The following is a 20,142-nucleotide window of genomic DNA, read 5'->3' as shown; positions in this document are numbered from 1 at the left end:
AGGGTTGCTGGCGAGCATTTATTGCCATAGCATAGCCATAGCCATGTTATAACTTCTCAGATACGTATTCCGATCTCAACAATTAAATGGATACTACTGACTCGTCCTAATATTGAATTTCAAATTATACTGATCTCTACAATGGCAAGTGAAGACATTCCTCTGAAAATCTTAAATAATTAAATCTACATGACTTAGGAGTAGTCCATTAAGGAGAACAATATGAATTGTAATTGCTGTCATTTAGGCTAATTTCCATCCATGAATGGCTTGGTTAGTAGCATGATGACAACCTTGGCTTTACTCGCCATTTATATGCTCTTAACTAGGCAGGTGCAGTGATACTGGCAAAATCCAATCTTAAATACTGATTATCTGACACTATAAATACTTATTGTAAAAATACAAAGGACCTTATTTTGAATATTTCTTTTAGTTAGCGTTTATTTACTATGATTCTTATTCTATCTGGCCTCAAAACGGAGCCACAATGGCTCCGTCGAAGTAATCACTCCAGTAATCCTTTTGGCAACGTCCGGCAATGGATCACCCGGTCGCTGTTTCACATTGAAGTTTTGCATCAAAGCGCTAAACATCAGAAACAACGTATTCCTGGCAAAAGTTTCTCCCGCGCACAGCCGTTTCCCCGCCCCAAAAGGTACCGAAATGTCCTTTTTGAGCGAAAGTTTGCCAAACTCGTCCAAGAATCGCTCCGGTCGGAAGCACTCCGGATCACCCCAGAATTCCCGCTGGTTGTGAATCACGTCCAATCCGAGCATGACGAAGCAACCCTTCGGGATGTCATACCCACACAGTTTGGTATCTTCGAGCGCCACGTGGGAAATGCCAGATGGGACGAGGGTATCGCTACGGAGTGCTTCGCGAAGAGTTGCCTCTGTGTAGGGCAGGCTGATTCGGTCGTCTAACGCGGGTAGCCGTCCTCGACCGACGACGTCGTCCAGCTCCTGTTGGACCTTTCGGGCAACTCGGGGGTTCAGCAGAAGACGTTCCAACAGCATCGTCAGCTGGATGGCTGAACCGGATATGGTGGGGATTAACATGTCCCACAGGACCATAATCAGTTGATCATCTGTAATGTAATGTAAAGGGAAAAAAAGATAATGCCATGGAGCACGATGAAGTTAACGACCTACATTGGAAAGTAAATGCATCGCCTTCCAGCGGTTTGGTTTGTTTCATTTCGCGAATATAGCGATCCAGGAAGCACCGGGTGTGGTTCTCGTCGTACGAAGACAGATATTTTTCGACCATTCCTTCTATCATGTCGTTCATTCGATCGTTCACTTCCCTGAGTATGCGATAGTTTGTGGCCTCCGGGAAGTAGTCCTTCAACCACGGCAGGTAACTCAGGATGGTTCCATAGTCGTCACCTTTCTGCTGAAAGTGGATCGCATGGCGGCCAGTTCTAATGGAAATAGAGAAAACATAAGCGGATTACGATTTTAATTATTTTGCAACATTGCCATACAGTCACTATCGCACCACAGACAATTTTGAACTTTAACGTGTCGTACTTGATTCGTAAGAGAGTATGTTGAGTGAAGTACAATACAAAGAAGGTGACCTTTTAATGTCGAAACACGTATCTGTAAAGTTACAATAAAGTGGAATTGGATGGAATAATATTAACTCTTCTTGTGGCGCGTGATTAAACCTACCTCAAAAACCGTGATTATAATGTCACCGAGTATAGGATTCATTGGCAGCATCTGGAGTTAAAAACAGGTTTACCACTGATTGCATTATGGACGAGATCTTTGACTTCAAAATTTTAATTGAAAATATGCCAAACAGCGTTGAAATAAATATTAATCATTGGATTTAGGATCTATTTCCGGCATGACAATGAATAACCCAAAACACATTTAAGTTATAGTTCATTCACAGCGTACTGCACGAACTCAACACTTCGTTATTGTCTTCTGATCTTCATTCATTTAATTTATTTAGTCTACATTTGAACAGATAACACTAAATCAACAATTTGGCGCCACGCTCGTCAACTCGTTTTGCACCACCTCGCCCACCTCGCTCGCTGCGCTCCACGCCGTCTCGTACCTGCCGGATTGGAAGAGAACACCATCTTTGCAGGGTTGCTGTCCGGAATTCTTGCAACATGTCCTGCCGATCGTGCCCTTCCGACTTTAGCTACCTTCTGGATACTGGGTTCATCGTAGAGCTGGGCGAGCCTGTGGTTCATTCTTTGCCGCCACACATCGTCTTCTTGCACACCGCCAAAGAGGGTCCTAAGCTCCCGTCTCTCGAATACTCCGAGTGCTTGCAAGTCCTCCTCGAGCATTGTCCATGTTTCATGTCTGTAGAGGACAACCGTTCTTATTAACGTCTTGTACAAGACACATTTGGTGCGGTGGCGAATCTTTTTTACCGCAGTTTCTTCTGGAGCCCGCAGTAGACTCGACTTCCACAGATGATGCGCCTTCGTATTTCACGACTAACGATGTTGTCAGCCGTTAGCAAGGATCCGAGGTAGACAAATTCATCGACCACCTGGAAGGTATCCCCGTCTATCGTAACACTGCTTCCCAGGCGGCCCTTTCACGCTCGGTTCCGCCCACAAGCATGTACTTTGTCTTTGACGCATTCACCACCAGTCCAACTTTTGTTGCTTCACGTTTCAGGCGGGTGTACAGTTCTGCCACCTTTGCAAATGTTCGGCCGACAATGTCCATGTCATCCGCGAAGCAAATAAATTGACTGGATCTGTTGAAAATCGTACCCCGGCTGTTACACCCGGCTCTCCGCATGACACCTTCTAGCGCAATGTTGAACAACAGGCACGAAAGTCCATCACCTTGTCTTAGTCCCCGGCGCGATTCGAACGAACTGGAGCGTTCGCCCGAAATCTTCAAGCACAGTTTTGCACAACATCCACCGTTGCTTTGATCAGTCTGGTAAGCTTCCCTGTTCTCGTCCATAATTTTCCATAGCTCTACGCGGTCTATACTGTCGTATGCCGCCTTGAAATCAACGAACAGATGGTGCGTTGGGACCTGGTATTCACGGCATTTTTGAAGGATTTGCTGTACAGTAAAGATCTGGTCCGTTGTCGAGCGGCCGTCAACGAAGCCGGCTTGATAACTTCCCACGAACTCGTTCACTAATGGTGACAGACGACGGAAGATTATCTGGGATATCACTTTGTAGGCGGCATTAAGGATGGTGATCGCTCGAAAGTTCTCATACTCCAGCTTTCTGCCGGGGCATATAACCCCTTATTTCCATTCTTCCGGTAGCTGTTCAGTTTCACAGATTCTGACTATCAGTTTGTGCAGGCAAGTGGCTAGCTTCCATCGTCCGCTGAACTGACGTAGTCATTTCCTCCGCTCCCTTGACTTTCACTGCCCGTACTCTCAGCGCCATTCAAATGTTCCTCATAGTGCTGCTTCCACCTTGCGATCACCACACGTTCGTCCGTCAAAATGCTCTCTGTCATATACTCGAGAAAGAATAAATAATGTTTAGCGTGTTCAGATTCCAATCCCTATAGTTCAGATAATTGACAGATAAGAATTGTCATAGTCCTGATAAATAAATCTAGGTACCTATATAAGAAACACTTGTACATAAACATGAGAAGTTTGCTGTTGGGTAAAATAAATATAGATGCTCTCTTCTGTAGCAACTGTTGACCAGACCAGTGCGTTTTCCTTTGAACTTTACACTCCCATCCTTATCCCGGCACATTTCGCCTCGCGGAACGAAGCCTTTGCGGGATGCGTTGAGCTTCTACACTCAAAATAATACAAACGTTAATGCTACGTGAAAACATATGTGACTTTTTTCCATCACACTTTTCACGTAAGGGCTACGTGGAACGTAGGTGACTACAAATGAACTCATGAATACTCGATCTACTGATGTGTCACGTAATAGCTACGTGACTTCTCGGTAGATTCCACTATATGTTTTGGTAGATGTTAATTAGTGTTGTGATGAAAATCATATTAAACATGTTTAAAATCCATGGTACTACTCGTTGATTTTTATCAGCTTCATTTATACTTTGAGATTGTTTTCAATGCTAATACGTAGAAATAAAATTAAGGCCTTCAAAATTATTGAAACAATGCTCAAAATACAATTTATTGCTCAATAATAAATTATAGGAACAAATACTGCCAAAGGAATGTGGATTGGAACAGCCGCAAAAATAATTCGCAACTAGATTGCTTCTTTTTATCTCGCTAGTCATACAGCCCCGGTAGAGTAGCTCATGGGAAGCTGATAAATTGATAATCTGGCTGCAATAAATCCTGCAATAAAATCTTATTTATTTGATTGCAATAATAAAATAATATGTTTTACCTGTGCCGATCTTTAGTCACCAACATGCTCGAATGAATCGTCATCTGACTAGCAGCGTACCGTAATAATCTGTTTTATGATCAAACTTGTGATATTTTCCACAACAAACATGAAATGAACAAAGTTTAGCTATCAAAATGAACTTCAAGCCATCATGGGATTTTCACGTAGAAGTGACCAGGTGACCGCAGTAAAAGCCACCGATGGCTCATTTAGTATACATCAAATACTTCATGATTGTTACCTTCTGCAGATGAACTTGCAGAAAAGTTCATTTTCAACCATCTACGTGTATTTCCAGGTAGCATTAACGTGTGGATTATTTTGAGTTTGATAGAACTTACGTGTTTCTTGAGGCGGGACTGTTGTCTCCGCTTCCGTCTGTAACAGCGGTTCTCAACCTTTTTCTTGAGAGGTACCCCTTCGCAGATTTGAATTATTTGAGGTACCCCCTATTTTTTTGCTGTAAATGAAAATAAATGTAACTCATAAGATCGGGGTCGGGGGTCAGCGAAACCGCACCATGCGCCTTTTTGACTGACTTGTGTCACTTTGTTCATATCAATTCATTCGTACATTTGTTGATGGATATCCTCAGTTATAGGGTGGAAGGATATCCAATAAGATTTGTATTCAATTGGATCTGCTACAGGAAAACTTATGCAAACAAAATGGGTAATTTTTCATTGGCGCTTGGTGTGTTTTGGCTGAACCCCGACCATTTGAAAAATGGAACTGTAAATCAATAGTATATATGACTTTCCATAAAGCTGGCTAAAGTTTTGACTATTCCGAGCTCTTGAAGAGAGGCTTCCAAGCATTTTGAAAGGCGGCTTTAGAGCCACTTAAAAGGACTCTTGGCCTTGAAAGGAGGCTTCTGGCCTCTTGAAAGGAGGCTTCAGCCTCTTGAAAGGAGGCTTCTGGCCTCTTGAAAGGAGGCTTCAGGCCTCTTGAAAGGAGGCTCTGGCCTCTTGAAAGGAGGCTTCCTGGCCTCTTGGAAAGGAGGCTTCCTGGCCTCTTGAAAGGAGGCTTCCGGGCCTTTGAAAGCAGGCTTCAGCCTCTTGAAAGGAGGCTTCCTGGCCTCTTGAAAGGAGGCTTCCTGGCCTCTCGAAAGGAGGCTTCCTGGCCTCTCAAAAGGAGGCTTCCTGGCCTCTTGAAAGGATGTTTCCGGGCCTCGTGAAAGTAGGCTTCCTGGCCTCTTGAAAGGAGGTTTCTTGGCCTCTTGAAAGGAGGCTCTGGCCTCTTGAAAGGAGGCTTCCTGGCCTCTTGAAAGGAGGCTTCCGGGCCTCTTGAAAGGAGGCTTCCAGGCCTCTTGAAAGGAGGCTTCCTGGCCTCTTGAAAGGAAAGGATGCTTCCAGGCCTCTCGAACGGAGGCCTCCTGCCTTCTTGAAAGGAGGCTTCCTGGCTTCTTGAAAGGAGGCTTCCGGGACTCTTGAAAGGAGGCTTCCGGGCCACTTGAAAGGAGGCTTCCAGGCCACTTGAAAGGAGGCTTCCTGGCCTCTTGAAAGGAGGCTTCCTGGGCCTCTTGAAAGGAAGCCTGGCCTCTTGAAAGGAGGCTTCCTGGCCTCTTGAAAGGAGGCTTCCTGGCCTCTTGAAAGGAGACTTCCGGGCCTCTTGAAAGGAGGCTTCCGGGCCTCTCGAAAGGAGGCTTCCTGGGCCTCCTCGAAAGGAGGCTTCCTGGCCTCTCGAAAGGAGGCTTCCGGCCTTTTGGAAGGAGGCTTCCGGGCCTTTTGGATGGAGGCTTCCTGGCCTCTTGAAAGGAGGCTCTGAGCCTCTTGAAAGGAGGCTTCCTGGCCTCTTGAAAGGAGGCTTCCTGGGCCTCTTGAAATGAAAGGAGGCTTCCGGGCCTCTTGAAATGAAAGGAGGCTTCCTGGCTCTTGAAAGGAGGCTTCCGGGCCTCTTGAAAGGAGGCTTCCTGGGCCTCTTGAAAGGAGGCTTCCTGGCCTCTTGAAAGGAGGCTTCCTGGCCTCTTGAAAGGAGGCTTCCGGGCCTCTTGAAAGGAGACTTCCGGCCTCTTGAAAGGAGGCTTCCGGGTCTCTTGAAAGGAGGCTTCCTGGTCTCTTGAAAGGAGGCCTGGCCTCTTGAAAGTAGGGCTTCTGGGCCTCTTGAAAGGAGGCGTCTGGCCTCTTGAAAGGAGGCGTCCGGCCTCTTGAAAGGAGGCTTCTGGCCTCTTGAAAGGAGGCTTCCGGGCCTCTTGAAAGGAGGCTTCCTGGCCTCTTGAAAGGAGGCTTCCAGCTCTTGAAAGGAGGCTTCTGAGCCTCTTGAAAGGAGGCTTGAGCCTCTTGAAAGGAGGCTTCCAGGCCTCTTGAAAGGAGGCTTCCGAGCCTCTTGAAAGGAGGCTTCTGGAGCCTCTTGAAAGAAGGGCTTCTGAGCCTCTTGAAAGGAGGCCTGAGCCTCTTGAAAGAAGGCTTCTGAGCCTCTTGAAAGGAGGCTTCCTGAGCCTCTTGAAAGTAGGCTTCTGAGCCTCTTGAAAGGAGGCTCTGAGCCTCTTGAAAGGAGGCTTCCTGAGCCTCTTGAAAGGAGGCTTCCTGAGCCTCTTGAAAGGAGGCTCTGAGACTCTTGAAAGGAGGCTCTGAGTCTCTAGAAATGAGGCTTCCGAGTCTCTAGAAATGAGGCTTCCTGAGTCTCTAGAAATGAGGCTTCCGAGTCTCTAGAAATGAGGCTCCCTCTTGAAAGGGAGCATCCGAGCCTCTTGAAAGGGAGCATCCGAGCCTCTTGAAAGGAGGCCTCCGAGCCTCTTGAAAGGGAGCATCCGAGCCTCTTGAAAGGGAGCATCCGAGCCTCTTGAAAGGAGGCTTCCGGGCCTCTTGGAAGGAGGCTTCCGAGCCTCTTGGAAGGAGGCTTCCGAGCCTCTTGGAAGGAGGCTTCCGAGCCTCTTGGAAGGAGGCTTCCTGAGTCTTGGAAGGAGGCTTGAGCCTCTTGAAAGGAGGCTTCCTGAGCCTCTTGAAAGGAGACTTCTGAGCCTCTTGAAAGGAGGCTTCCTGAGCCTCTTGAAAGGAGGCTTCTGAGCTCTTGAAAGGAGGCTTCTGGAGCTCTTGAAAGGAGGCTTCTGGAGCCTCTTGAAAGGAGGCTTCTGAGCTCTCTTGAAAGGAGGCTTCTGAGCCTCTTGAAAGGAGGCTTCCTGGAGCCTCTTGAAAGGAGGCTTGAGCCTCTTGAAAGGAGACTTCCGAGCCTCTTGAAAGGAGGCTTGAGCCTCTTGAAAGGAGGCTTGAGCCTCTTGAAAGGAGGCTTCCGAGCTCTTGAAAGGAGGCTTGAGCTCTTGAAAGGAGGCTTCTGAGCCTCTTGAAAGGAGGCTCTGAGCCTCTTGAAAGGAGGCTTGAGCTCTTGGAAAGGAGGCTCTGAGCCTCTTGAAAGGAGGAGGCTCTGAGCCTCTTGAAAGGAGGCTTCTGAGCTCTTGAAAGGAGGCTTCCTGAGCCTCTTGAAAGGAGGCTCTGAGCTCTTGGAAAGGAGGCTTCTGAGCTCTTGAAAGGAGGCTTCTGAGCCTCTTGAAAGGAGGCTTCCGAGCCTCTTGAAAGGAGGCTTCTGAGCTCTTGAAAGGAGGCTTGAGCCTCTTGAAAGGAGGCTTCTGAGCTCTTGAAAGGAGGCTTTGAGCCTCTTGAAAGGGAGGCTTCCTGAGCCTCTTGAAAGGGAGGCTTGGAGCCTCTTGAAAGGAGGCTCTGAGCCTCTTGAAAGGAGGCTTGAGCTCTTCTTGGAAAGGAGGCTCTGAGCTTCTTGAAAGGAGGCTTCTGAGCCTCTTGAAAGGAGGCTCTGAGCCTCTTGAAAGGAGGCTTCTGAGCCTCTTGAAAGGAGGCTTCCTGAGCCTTTGAAAGGGAGCATCTGAGCTCTTGAAAGGAGGCATCTGAGCCTCTTGAAAGGAGGCATCCGAGCCTCTTGAAAGGGAGGCTTCCTGGAGCCTCTTGAAAGGGAGCATCCTGAGCCTCTTGAAAGGAGGCTTCTGGGCCTCTTGAAAGCAGGCTGAGCCTCTTGAAAGGAGGCTTCCGGGCCTCTTGAAAGGAGGCTTCTGGCCTCTTGAAAGGAGGCTTCCTGGCCTCTTGAAAGGAGGCTTCCTGGCCTCTTGAAAGGAGGCTTCCGGGCCTCTCGAAAGGAGGCTTCCTGGGCCTCTCGAAAGGAGAGAACGTATATTTTTGCATTTCTTCTACTAGAGGTTTCAGTTCATCGTAAACCAAGTGGCACATTGCGTTAAAGTATAATGCAAAGGATAACGAAAAACTTTGTTGAAGAAGGCACGTTGCTGGAACGTCCACGAAAAAGTTATAACGCTTGGAACATTGAGTGTTCAAACCATATGCAAAAAATCGTTTATTCTGCCAGATTTGCTGTACTACGTAGATCAATAATTTACCTGAGTGTTATTTAAAAAAAAAAAGATCTTATAGGGCTTTAGAGGAAAAAAATCCGATAAGAAGGAAGATGGATTTTGCCCTTCGATAACCATAGGTTGTCCGGTAGTGTTGGCAGAAACATTGATTTCTAGCATATGGTTTGAGCAATCAATTTTCGAAACGTAATAACATTTTTGTAGACCTTCCAGCTACGTACCTTCTTCGGAAAAGTCTTTCGGCATCTTCCAGACTATGTGCTAACGTATTGAGTCACGTGATTGATGATAAATTGAAGCCGCTAAGAGCAAATATGTTAAAAAGTTCGTTTTCCCATACTAATCCCCATGTAAATTTAAAACGCGATGCGGCATGCGAGGTTGCAACCAATCGAGTCCATATTTTGCACAGTTGATTGGGGTTCCAAAACGATTCAGAAAAACCTTGATCTCAAGCTTGCGTTTTTCCATACAACTGCGCCCCACTCTAATACATAATCTCTTGAGAGACGAGTCGGAACTCCGAATGAAGTCAGGTTTTATTTAACGGATTAAAAGTTTATTAAGCAAAACGTTCTTAACAGTACGGTGTTCAATGTAGGAATGAACGTGAAAATTATGTTTCCTAACAAGCTACTTGTGTTGCTATGTAGCTCCCATAACAACGTAACAGCGCTACGACCGATTGATTATTGCGCCAACACTCAATCGGATAATCCGACACCTTGGCACAGTTTCTGGAGATGTATAGCGTCTACCGGTTTGGTAAACAGATCCGCTAACTGGTCCTCGGTTCGCACATACTTCAATACTATTCGATCATTCGCAATATGATCTCTAATAAAGTGATGCTTGATATCTATGTGCTTTGATCGTTTGTTTTCGCAATTGTTTGCCATGCCTATCGCTCCTTGGTTATCCTTGTATATTGAGACTGGATCTTGTATATTGAGACTGGATCCATCATTTCTGAAAGCCAGATAGCTTCTGAGACAGCAGAACTAAGGGACACGTATTCTGCTTCACTTGAAGATGTGGCAACTGTCACCTGCTTCTTACTCGACCATGACACAGCGTTACCGAATACCGTGAACAAATAACCGCTGAATGACTTCCTGTCTGCTGTATCCGATGCCCAGTCGGCGTCAGCATATCCGACCAACGGTTCAGCTGAGTCATCACGAATGTATTTCAGATGCTTCGCTTTCGTTCCTTTCAGGTATCGTACAACTCGCTTGTGGCACTGCCAATCAGTTATTGTTGAATTTTGTTGGTAACGGCCCAGGAATCCGACGGGATAACACAGATCGGGTCTGGTGCACAGCATTATGTACATGATTGTACCCAGAAGCTCGCGGTACGGTTCCTTGCTTGTTTCACCATCTCGCGAAGCACGCAGGCTCTTATCCATAGGCGTCTTGGTAGGGTTACAATCCACCATATTGTAGCGCACCAACAGTTTTTCCATGTTCGCTTTCTGTCAAAGGCTCATTGAATTTTTCGTGTGGTCCTACTCCAGCTTCATACCCAAGAAACGACTGACTTCTCCGCAGTCTGTCATGAAAAACGTTGAACTTAATGCTTTCTTCAGTTTCTCTATCGTTTCCAGCTTTCTCCCAGCTATTAGCAAATCGTCCACATAGAGTATGATGTAGACTTCATCTCCTGGTTGTATACGTACATAGGCATAGGCAGTAATGTTGTGATCGCTGGAATCCCAAATTCAATAGACGGTTGTTGAACTTTTGTTCCAGCACCTTGAGATTGCTCCAATCTATACAGTGATTTGAACAAACGGCACACTGTATTGGGAGGAGCTGCGACGCCATCCGCAATCACCATGTATAATTCTTCTTTCAGCTCTCCATGCAGGAACGCTGTCTTGACGGCCATTTGATGGAAGAGGAATCTCACTGAACACCAGCTGCGAGTACAGTCCTGATAGTGACAAGTCTTGCAACTGGAGCAAGTTTCCTTTGTAGTCAACGCCAGCCTTCTGCAAAAAATCATTTAAAGCCTTGCTTTATACTTCGCTGTATTTCCGGTTGCATCGTCTTTCAGCCGGAACACTCATTTTATCTTCAGCGATTTCACTCCCTTGGGCCAACTTGAAAATCGCCAGTCCTTGTTCTGCTCCATGGAACGTAATTCATCTCGTATGGCTGCCTTCCATTTGGTCCGGTTAGGTCGTTCGGTTAGTTTATCACCAGAAACAGCTCTATAACCGATAAAGTAATCGTATAACTTACCGGGGAGGAGCCTGCGCTCTTGTCCGCTATGCCTCGACAACAATTCACTGGGAATTTCGTGGCTTTCTGTGGGCGAAGGGAGCGCGTTTTCTGGTTCGTCAACATCATCAATTAATTCTTCAATTTGACTGATTTCAGGTTAATTTTAAGCTTGATCATCCCGGGGGCTTATTCATCAACGGCGTTCTTGTTTTCAAAGCTTGGCTGGTTGTATCCCCCTCTTGCTCGAGGGGAAGATGAACAGTCAAAAGCACATCATCTTCCTGCTGCATCTTATCGTAGGGGAAGCTTGATTCATAACTTTTCGAGTCACCGGGTCCAACACACGGTATCCATTGGGAGCATCTCTTTACTAGTGGCATCTAACTTACGTCTTTTCTGCTTGGGGTCCAAACGAAACTCGTACAGCCAAACACACGTATTTTCTCCAGATCCAGTATACGACCGAACCACACCTCAGCAGGGGTGACAACAGAAGGCAGCGCGCTTGTTGGACTTCGGTTCATCAAGTAAACGCACGCTAGAACTGCTTCTGACCACAAACGCTTCGGCGCCTTCGATTGAATGAGCACGGAGCGAACTTTCTCAATCAAGGTTCGGTTGAACCTCTCCGCTACACCATTTTGTTGGGGACTATAAGCAACCGTAGCCTCCAGTTGGATCCCGTTTTGCTTGTAGTACTCCATTTGATTTGCAGAACAGTACTCCGTTCCTTGATCAACAATCATCCTCGAAATAGACTTCCCGAACATGGCAGTAACACTCGCACTGTCGAACACGCCAGACTTTCTTCAACAAGTAAATCATGGAGAAATGAGTGTAGTCATCGATGAAACTCACAAAGTATCGAGAACCATCCCATGCTGTTGGATCAGTGGCGTAGCCACGGGGGTGGTTTTGGGCATAACCCTCCCCCCCAAAAACAAAATTTTTGGAAGAAAATTTTTTTTTTCGAAAAAATATTCGGAAAACCCCAGCCCCTTCCCCAGACCAATTTTCAGGCTACGCCACTGTGGTGGATCAATGGGTCCGCATACATCCGAGTGGATACGCTCCAATGGCCGGTTGGCCCTAATTTTCGTACCATTAAACGGTTTTCGGCATTGCTTAGCTTGTACACAGGTGTTACAAAAATCGATCTTACTTGATTTTTCATGCATACCTTTCAGCATACCTTTCCTGGCTAAGATATGCCCAATATGCCCGAGTCGACGGAGCCATAAGTTTCCAATTCCTGCCTCACAAAGGTTTGCTTGAACTTCTTGAAACGACATATCGAGTTAATACAAATTACTACAGAGGTGTCCAGTAGCCAACAGCTTTTCCGGCCTTCTTCAACACTGCTACGTTCTCGAAAAAAGCACAAATATATCTGTATTTGTCATTTTCTTGACCGACATGAGATTTTCACGTAGTTCAAGGACGTAAATCACGTTTTTGATGTTGAATGTCACGCCCTTGTTGCTGTTGTCACGCCCTTAATTTTACCAATTTGACCAGCGATCATTGCTTCTCCTTCCTTAGCAACCTTGATCTCCACAGGATTTGACAAATTCTTCAGAATAGTGAATGAATACGGTCTTGTCACATACCAAATGGTCATTGCACCCGAAATCGAGCTTGAATACGATGCGTCCTGGCCTCTTCTCCGCAACATTGGCATCAGCCAAGAAACTCACGGCACTCTTCTTCGCTGAATTGGCTTCCCGTTGGCGGCAATCTTTCTTCATATGTCCCCGGCGACCACATCGATGGTACTTTCCGAGGATTTTCTTCTTCGAGTCACTTCGAGTCACTGGTGAAAGCTGCATACTTGTCTTCAAAGAAATCACCTTGCTCATCGGATCGTTTGCTTTCCTTGGCCAACAGACGTTGCTTGACGAGATCCAAGTTTAATTCTTCTTCCGCTATATTCTCCAAGGCCGTGATTAGAGGGTCAAAAGAGTCTGGCAGGGTTAAAAATAGTTGCGATACCAGATCACTTGCAGCCATCGTCGCACCAGCGGTCTTCAATCTTCTTACCAGTCCATCAAATTCCAACAGCTGTGTCCTCATATCGGCACCTTCCTTCATCCCTAAACGAGCCAACTGCTTCCGAATGATTGTTTGGCTTGCCACGGATTTCTTTGCATATGTCGTCTCTAAGCTGGCCCATATATCCTTAGTGGTCGTCTTCTCTCGAACGATTTCGAGACACTCACCCGATACACACCCCACCAGCTACGCTTTTTCAATCCGGTCTTTCTCTTCGAACTTGGCTTTATCTTCTGCTGCTACCGGAGCCACTCCGGTCAAAACATCCGTAACGCCATTTCGCTTCGCGGTATACCTTCACTCGATAGCTCCAGTTTTGGAAATCTGCTCCACTTCCTCGTAATAACGGGATGTTGCAGGTCACGTCTTTCGCGGTGGTGCCCATAACCTCTTGAGGGACGAGTCGGAACTCCGAATGAAGTCAGGTTTTATTTACGGATTAAAAGTTTATTAAGCAAAACGTTCTTAACAGTACGGTGTTCAATGTAGGAATGAACGTGGAAATTATACGCGCCAACATAATCACTATAATTTCCTAACTTTTGATAGCAATACACATTGTAAATCACTGCACCAGAAAACAATCAGAGTTAAAGGCCGGAGCACAATGGATACGTTGCGTTTGCGTTTGAGTATGTTTTTGTAATCCGTTTGATACGTTTTGTACTAAAATACAAAAACGTACGCAAAAACGGATAAGCAACCCACAATGCATACGGTTTTTGACAGTTGAGCAGTTAACATTTTCTTGTCGCAGTTGGGTTCCAAATAAGTTATTACAGAATGGATATAGGGACACGGCATGTATTTCCGTCCATCGTCGTAGGGGCTAAAAACAACGAAAGCAACGTACATTTGCTAGAAATCCACTATAGCAGAACGTTTCTCCTGACCTTACGATTTGGTACATATGAGTTTTACAAAAAAGAGTCTGTTTTATTGGTTTTCGAGACTATGACGAACAGACGAAAATAACTGCTGTGCCCCTATGTATCTCTGGCGCTCGAGATTTTAAGCTTATATTTATTTAGACAAGTTGTTGAAGTGTTCATAAAATTTGAAGGAGAATTAAAACTGAATTTTTCGACATTGGAGGATGGATGATCGTGAAAATCGTAAAATCGTAAAATCGTGATTGGTTCAGGTAATTCCTGGGCAAGTTTCCCCATTAAGTCATTCCAGGAATTTCTTGAGAAATTCCTCCGAGAATTCCTCCGCAAGCTCCTCCAGGAATTCCTTCATAAAATCCTCGTATAGACTTCCTCCGAAAGTACCTCAAGATATTCTCCTGAAGCTTTCTCCAGAAATTCCTTCAGCAGTTTCTCCAGGAGATTCTCCACAAAATCCTCCAGAAATTCCTTCGAGAGTTTATCCAGAAGTTTCTCCTTAAATTCTTCTAGAAGTTCCTCTAACAATTACTCTGGAAGTGCCTCAGGAATATAATTCAAGTGGAAATTTCCGTCAGAAATTTCCACTTGAATTATAAATAGTTTATTTAAAATTTCTTCGGAAATTCCTTCAAGAATACCTCGAGAAGTTTCTCCAAGAATTCCTCTGAAGTTCCTTCAGAAATTTTTTAAAATGACTCAAAAAATTTCCTTTAGAAGTTTCTATAGGAGTCCTCTGGAAATTTCTACATTTCCTTCGGAAGTTATTACAAAAAATCATTAAGAAAATCCTCCGAAAAGTCCACTAGGAATTCCTCAGGAAGTTCTTTCAGAAACTCCAGAATTCCCCATGAAATGCTCCGGAAGATCCTCCAAGGATTGCTCTGGAAGTTCACCTGAGAATTGCTCCGGAAGTTCCTCCAGAAATTGCTTCGGAAGCTCCTCCAGAAATTCTTCCGGAAGTTTCTCCAAAGTTTCTATAGCAGTTCCTCTCGAAGTTCCTCCAGTAATTCCCCGGCAAGTACCTCCAGGAATTCCCAGAAATTCCTCAAACATGAACTTCGGAAGTTTTTATAAAAATCCTTCGGAAATTTTCGGAAGTTCCTCCAGAAAATCCTCCGGAAGTTCTTCCAGGAATTCTTTCAAAAATTCCTAAAAAAATACAAAAAAAAACAATCGGAAAATTCTTCGAGAATTCCTCTAAAATCATCCGGGAGACCCTCCAGGAATTCCCTGGAACTGCCTCCAAGAATTCCCCCAGAAATTCCTCAAACATTTCCTCTGGAAGTTTCTCCAGCAGTTCCTCCCCCCAGTTTCTCCAGTAATTCCCCTGGAAGTACCTCAAGGAATTCCCCCAGAAATTCCACAAACATTAACTTCGCAAGTTTTTATAAAGAATCCTATAGAAATTTTCGGAAGTTCCTCCGGAAATTCCTCCAGAAATTCCTCTAGAAATTCCTCAAAAATTTATTCCGAAGTTTCTACAGGGATTCCTCCAGAAATTTCTACAGGAATTCTTTCGGAAGTTTCTGCAAAAAATCATTCGGAAAATCCTCCGAAAATTCCTCTAAAAATTCCTCCCGGAGTCCCTCCAGGAATTCCCCTGTAACTGCCTCCAAGAATTCCCCCAGAAATTCCTTCGGAAGTTTCTAAGAATTCCTCTTGAAGTTTCTCCAGGAATTCTTCTAAAAATTCCACAAAAATGTCCTTCTGAAGTTTCTATAGGGACTCCTCCAGCTACAGAAATTCTTTCGGAAATTTTCTACAAAAAATCATTCGGAAAATGTTCTGGAAACTCCTCTAGGAATTCATCCGGAAGTTCCTCCAGGAATTACTTCGGAAGTTCTGTCAGGAATTCCTCCAAAAATTCCTTCAGGAATTTTTCAGAAGTTCCTTCAGGAGTTTCTCCGGAGGTTCCTTCATGAATTTCTCCGGAAGTTCCTTCAGGAATTCTTTCGGATGTTTCTCCAGGAATTCCCCGGAAAGTTCATTCAGGAATTCTTCCAGTAGTTCCTTCAGGAATTCTTCCGAAAGTTCCTTCAGAAATTTTCCCGGATGTTTCTTCAGGAAATCCTCCACAATTTCCTTCAGTAATTTCTCCGGAATTTCTTTTAATAATTCTTCCGAAGCTCCTTGAGGAATTTCTCCGAAATTCCTTGAGGAATTTCTGGAGAAACTTCCGGATAAATTCCTGGAGGAATTTCCAGAGGAATTCTTGTAGGAAGTTCCCTGAGGATTCACTGTAGAAACTTCCAAAGGAAATATATGACGAGTTCCTGGAGGAATTATTTGAGGAACTTTCAGAAAAATCCTGAAAACTCTGAGGGAGCTTCTGGAGAAACTCCGAGGAGGAATTCCTTGTGAAACTTCCGGAGGAATTGCTGGAGGAACTTCCGGAGGATTCCCTGGAAGAACTTCCTGGAGGAACTTCCGAACGAATTCCTGAAGGAACTTCCTTACGAATTCCTGGAGGAACTTCCGAACGAATTCCTTTAGGAACCTCCGGACAAATTCTTGGAAGAACTTCCGGACGAATTCCTGGAGGAACTTCTGAAAGAATTCCTGGAGGAACTTCCGGACGAATTCCTGGAGAGACTTCCGGACGAATTTCTGGACGAACTTCCAGATGAATTCCTGAGGAACTTCCTGAGAAATTCCTGGAGGAACTTCCGGACGAATTCCTGAGGAACTTCAGGACAAATTCCTGGATGAACTTCCGAGGAATTCATGGCGGAACTTCATGAGGAATTTTTGGAGGAACTTAGGAGAACTCCTGGAAGCATTTACGGATGAATTCCTGGGAACTTCCGGAGGAATTACCGGAGGAATTCCTGGATGAACTTGCAGAGGAATGTTTGGAGGATTTTCCAAAAAAATTGTAGAAGCTTTCTAAGGAATTCCTGTACAATTTTTTGGAGGACCCCCTATAGAAATACCCTAGGGAATTTTTAAGGAATTTTTGGAGGAATTCCTGGAGGAAGCTCCGGGGGAATTCATGGAGGAATCTTCCAGGGAAATCCGGGAGGATCTTTAGGGGGAGCTCCTAGAGGGACTTACGGAGGAATTTTCTGGAAGCACTTCTGGAGGAATTTCTAATTCCTGAACAAATTTCTGGAGGATTCCCTGTAGAAACTTCCGAAGGTCATTTTCTAGGTATTTTCGGAGGAAATTCCGGGGTAATTCCTGGAGGAATTTCTGGGGGAATTCCTGGAAGAATTTCTGGGGGAATTCCTGGAGGAACTTACAGGGAATTTCCTGGATGATCTTCGGGCGGAACTCCTGGAGGAACTTCCGGAGGAATTCTTGGAATTTCTTGGAAGAATTAACAGAATAATTCTTGGAGGACCTTCTGGAAGAATTTGCGGAGGAACTTTTAGAGGAATTTTGAGAGGAACTTCCGGAGAAATTCTTGGAAGCACTTCCGGAGGAATTCCAGGAGGCACGTCAAATTCCTTACTATTCACCTTGTAAATTTCTTTGCTATTTCCAATGAAAATCTATAAAAATGTCTTGTGAAACTTCTTTGGAATTTCCGTTGAAATATCTTTCAATTTTCAATGGACATTCGTTAAAATTTCCAATTGAAATTTTTTACAATTTCTTATGGAAATTCCTCATGATTTCCCATGCAAACCCCTTACAGTTTCCCATGAGAAACGCTAACAGTTTCTACTAGTAATTTCTTGCAATTCCTTTTGGAAATTTGTTTCAATTTCCCATTGATGTTCTTAACAATTTTCCATGAAATTTCCTAACAGTTTCTAACAATTACGTTCACAATTTGACATGAAAATTTCTTCGAATTGCCCTACGAAACTTTTAACAGTTTACTTTTGGTATTCCCAACAGTTTCTCATGGATAGTCCTTACACATTGTCATAAAATTCTTTAGAATTTCCCATTGAAATTCGTCACAAATTTACAAGCAGTTTGCCAATTGAAATCCCTCAAATGTTCTTATAGAAATTCCTCTAGAAATTTCAATGGAAATTCCATACAATTCTCCATGGTTTCTCATGGAAGTTCCTCTCCGTTCATGGTTTTCTATGGACATTCCGCAAATATTTTCATGAAAAATCCCATAACAGTTTCTCATGGAAATTCCTAACAATTTCCCATAAAATCCCATATAATTTTCTTTAAAAATTCTTTTCTATTTTCAATAGAGATCCCTTGTAATTTGCCATTGGTATTATTTAAATAATGTCTATGGAAATTTCCAATAGAAATACCTAACAATTTTCGATGGAAATCCCCATCAAATGCTAACAGAAAATTCTTAAAAATGCCCGAAGAAATTCCTTTCATTTCCCGTTTAAATTCCTCGCAATTTCGTATGGAAGTTCTTTACAATTTCCCCTGAAAAATTCTTACAATATTTTCCACGAACATTTCTTACAATTTCCCAGGAAATTTCCTTAGAGTTTTCCGAGGATATTCTTTTGAATTACCCGTTGCAACTCTGTATAACTTCCTTAGAAACATACTTACATTTTCCCATAGAAATTCAACATATTCATTTGAGTTTTATCTCTTTTAAATTTCCAATGTAAATTCTTTGCATTTTCCAGTGGAAGTGAAAATTAATCATAATTTTCTCGCGATTTGTTTATTTTTTGAGGCAAGCCTGTCCGCAAAGTTTGAGATTGTTCAAATGGTGCGGACAGGTTTGCGGTTTACTTATGCGTTTAGTACAATCCGCAAACTTATTCCGGATGCATTATGCGTCGGTACGTTTGAATGCATGAATTCAAACTAGTTGTCAAATTTCCGGATTACTTTCCGGATCCATTGTGCGCCGGCCTTATCTCTCTGCTTGCTTGCACAAGTAAATCAGTAGATGAAATTAAAGTTTCAGCTGAAAGGGATATCACAAAAAGTAATCGCTTGACAGCGAAACATGCGACCGGTTGCGATCGACGCACACTTCGATCTCAGTTGATTAATGTCCCACAACAGTTTGGAAAACTTGATTGGGTAAAGTTGGCTGTTTTCCGTACGACTGCGCACCTCTCTACTATAAATATGATTCAACTTATTACTTATTTTTTTATACTTTCCATTTCGGTCATTTTTGACCAAGATAATATTGTATTGGCATTTATAAAACGAGCTCAAGTCTCAACAGCTGATTCTGTATCTTTGTGGAAAAAATGCAAAAAAGGTAGAGAAACCAAACACGAGATGCAGGTAAATATAATAAGTTATGCCTAATAATTACAAGACTTCAAACAAGATAAGCTTGAGCGAGCCTTACTTTGCATGAGCTGTTGTACTGTGTGAAGATTTATAGGTACCACAACAGAACATATTTTATAAGATCCTTTCTGTTTGATCTAGGTTAGTTAAACTTAGTGATAACGTGGATTATTGGACATAAGGAAGGTCACACATTTTAAAAGAACTTAGAAATTTAAGTCATCGGATTTCGTATCTGCGTGTATGTGAAATAATTGTCTACATTCCCTGTTTTGCTTCCACTGATTTAGATTAAGTACTCACTCAAATAACAGTGCCATATCCTTTCGCGGGAACCGCTCTCCACAGAAAACTTGAAAATACACATTGCCCAGCAGTCCGTAAAACACGTCTGGGCAATTCACATAACCGTCCTTTGCGAACAACCGTTCATGATCATATTTCGCCCCATATCGAAGCACATCCAGCAGCGTCATCATTTCGTTCCGCGTTTCCGCTTCCAATTCTTCGAAACGCCTTCCGAAACCATAGTCCCGCAAATGCCTCAGCACAAATCGCCTCTGCTCCTTCCAGTGTGGCCCTTGCGTGAAAAATATGCCCCGCCTGCGAAAGTTCCGTTCCCGCAGGCGCGCCAGAAACAGATCCGAACGGCCATCGAATTCCGTCCGGGACAGGACTTCCTTTGCGATGGCCAAATCGTTCACCACAATCGAGGGATAGTCTCCCAAATATATGCCCAGGATCTTGGTCCGGTAGAGCTGACTCAGCCGCAGGGCGGCTTTGTGCAGGTGCCGATAGTTGATCATCAGCATGATCAGATAGCTTCCGAGCAGCGGAAGCCGGGGTGGACCGCTGGGAAAGTTTGGTGGTCGATCGAACATGAACCGAAAACAGCGATAGATCAGTAGCCCGGTGGCCACGGCCCACAGGAGGTTGCTCGGATTGAGCAGCATTGTTGCTGCTTTTAGAATCAGCACGCGCGACTGTCGTTTGAATAGCGATTAGAGACTAAACCTGTTCTGCAGCTACCGCATTTATTTTATAGCCGGTGTTTGTAACTGTTTGTAACAAGCGGCCCATCAGTAGATCTCATTATTGAATGGTTTTC

At 44.3% G+C, this 20,142-nt stretch overlaps 2 protein-coding genes across 2 annotated transcripts in view; one reads left to right on the top strand and one right to left on the bottom strand.

Moving 5' to 3' along the window:
- LOC134202871 (uncharacterized) overlaps positions 1 to 20,142 on the top strand; it is a 156,539-nt gene that overhangs the window by 422 nt on the left and 135,975 nt on the right. The gene's annotated exons all lie outside the window — the stretch shown is intronic.
- On the bottom strand, positions 446 to 20,029 carry LOC134202858 (probable cytochrome P450 304a1). Its single transcript, XM_062677841.1, has 3 exons — positions 19,338 to 20,029; positions 1,155 to 1,426; positions 446 to 1,090 (listed from the first exon to the last, which is right to left on the bottom strand). Exons 1-3 carry the CDS (start codon positions 19,985 to 19,987, stop codon positions 465 to 467), a joined length of 1,548 nt encoding a protein of 515 aa, XP_062533825.1. The 5' UTR covers positions 19,988 to 20,029; the 3' UTR covers positions 446 to 464.

The sequence above is a fragment of the Armigeres subalbatus genome, unplaced genomic scaffold (assembly GCF_024139115.2).
Source record: "Armigeres subalbatus isolate Guangzhou_Male unplaced genomic scaffold, GZ_Asu_2 Contig149, whole genome shotgun sequence".
NCBI classification, from domain to species: Eukaryota; Metazoa; Arthropoda; class Insecta; order Diptera; family Culicidae; genus Armigeres; species Armigeres subalbatus.
This window is presented reverse-complemented; position numbering and strand designations above follow the sequence as displayed.